This window comes from Musa acuminata, chromosome BXJ2-9 (genome assembly GCF_036884655.1).
Source record: "Musa acuminata AAA Group cultivar baxijiao chromosome BXJ2-9, Cavendish_Baxijiao_AAA, whole genome shotgun sequence".
In the NCBI taxonomy this organism is placed as follows: domain Eukaryota; kingdom Viridiplantae; phylum Streptophyta; class Magnoliopsida; order Zingiberales; family Musaceae; genus Musa; species Musa acuminata.
This window is the reverse complement of record NC_088346.1, coordinates 3,084,448-3,086,216: the sequence shown is the minus strand read 5'-3', so window position 1 is coordinate 3,086,216 and position 1,769 is coordinate 3,084,448. Positions and strand designations below refer to the sequence as shown.

Below are 1,769 nucleotides of genomic sequence, written 5' to 3'. Positions count from 1 at the left end.
GCCGGTTAGTTTTTCGCCTTCGAATTTGCTGGATGAAATTGATTCAAATGTTTGAGGTGTTTTGAACTTGAGGTCTTTTGATCAGATGTTTGAGGCGTTTGTTACGTTGTTGACACAATAAGGCATCGAGTCTCCAAGTTACTGTTTTCATAACCTTAGATCTTTTGTGCTCAAGTATTTTTGGGTTAGCGATTCGATCTAAACAGTTAGTATATCAGTTGCCTTATCAAGTCAGATGTTGACTAATCATATCAGAGTCAACTATCAGACATGTGATTGGTCGAGTTGCTATTGAGCTTAGTCTCGTATGTATGTATGTATCGTATTAAGGCAAGATTTGATTTTATATTGTGTTGATCTCGGACATTAAGTGGTTTTCTCTCTCGTCGAAAGTGTTACTGTTTCGGGATCATCATCATCATCATCATCATCATCATCATCCTCAATCCGGCATATACCGGACATGCAAAGTCGACCCCAAACAATTAGGATTATGGCTTATCGATCTGTGTCGGACATATACCGGTATTGTGATGATCCATTATAATTAAGATTTAAGATGAAAAACTTTCTTAGCTTCTCTGCCATATTAATTAATCCATCATCCATCATATAATTAACCAATTGCACCAACAGATTATGAGAAACTCAGCTCAGATCTGCATAAAAAAGATGGGACATGGCAGTAGGAATAATACGCACAACATTCGTTAGCTTCCTACTCTATACAACAACTACATGTGACACCAAAATAACTGCGATCACCAGTACTACAGTATGTATCGCTAGATGGCGAGAACAAGGCCGGGGAGGGAGCGGCCGAGGTGAGCCCGGGCCTCGCTCTGCCACACGGCGGAGCCGCCGCCCCTCGCCACGGAGTCCATCCCAGCCTCCGCCGGGCGGAGCTCCTGCACCGTGACGGCGGTGTTGAAGTACTCCCTGAAACGGGTGATGACGCCCCCCTCCACCACCCACGCGTGGACCCAGTACGCGTGCTTGCCCTCCCACCCCTCAGCCACCACCCACCCGCCCACCTCCGCCACCCTCCGCGGCCGAAACCGGAAGTCGCGGTGCCCCGCCTCCCCCGTCAGCAGCCGCCTCATGTACTGGCACCGCCTCGGCCCGTGGAACCACCACTCCACGTCCTCCGCCATCAGTGCGGCGGCCGCCGCCGCGTCGTCCCTCGACAGCGCCTCGTACAGCGACTCCACCACCTCTTTGGACGCCATGGACAGTAAGGCAGGGTGCGGCGCTGAATGCCCCTGTGCTGTGAACACATGGAGATGGGAGGAGGCGGTGGTGCGCATTTATAGCGTTCGTGCCAAGGAAAACGACAACGGGATTAAGCCAAGCAATTTAGGCCACGTTTCGTACACATGTTATACAAATATGTATGTATATACGGTTGTTGTCATCAAGCTTTTAATACTGTCAGGGTACACGACACCGACGTGTATCATCATCATCATACCTGATCGAATCATGAGTTCGGTGGAAAGCCACGCATGAGCCGAGTCGGGCTTCATGTATAGACAAATGGTCTCGAGCGGGTTACCGCATGGGGAATTGAAGCACCGGTACGATGACCTTTTGTCCGTCATAAAAAAGTAGGCAATGTGTTGTTATCGAATTTGACTCTGTTCCAGGCGACCTTTTTGAAGTCGGAATCACAAACGCGCGTAGTCGGAATCACAAACGTGCGTAAGATGCATTCCGCCCTAGCCACTTCACATGAATCACTGCTCTTTCTTGCCTTGATGTGTATTCAA

At 49.1% G+C, this 1,769-nt stretch overlaps 1 protein-coding gene across 1 annotated transcript; it reads right to left on the bottom strand.

Annotated features, from left to right (window-relative positions):
* Nucleotides 1–637: 637 nt before the first annotated feature.
* LOC135622146 (senescence associated gene 20-like) lies at nucleotides 638–1,378 on the bottom strand. The gene has a single exon (XM_065123791.1). It carries the CDS (start codon nucleotides 1,305–1,307, stop codon nucleotides 786–788), a length of 522 nt encoding a protein of 173 aa, XP_064979863.1. The 5' UTR covers nucleotides 1,308–1,378; the 3' UTR covers nucleotides 638–785.
* Nucleotides 1,379–1,769: the final 391 nt, after the last annotated feature.

Excerpts from the sequence above, each read along its gene's own strand:
- LOC135622146 (XM_065123791.1), bottom strand. The coding sequence starts at position 1,307 with ATGCGCACCACCGCCTCCTCCCATCTCCATGTGTTCACAGCACAGGGG.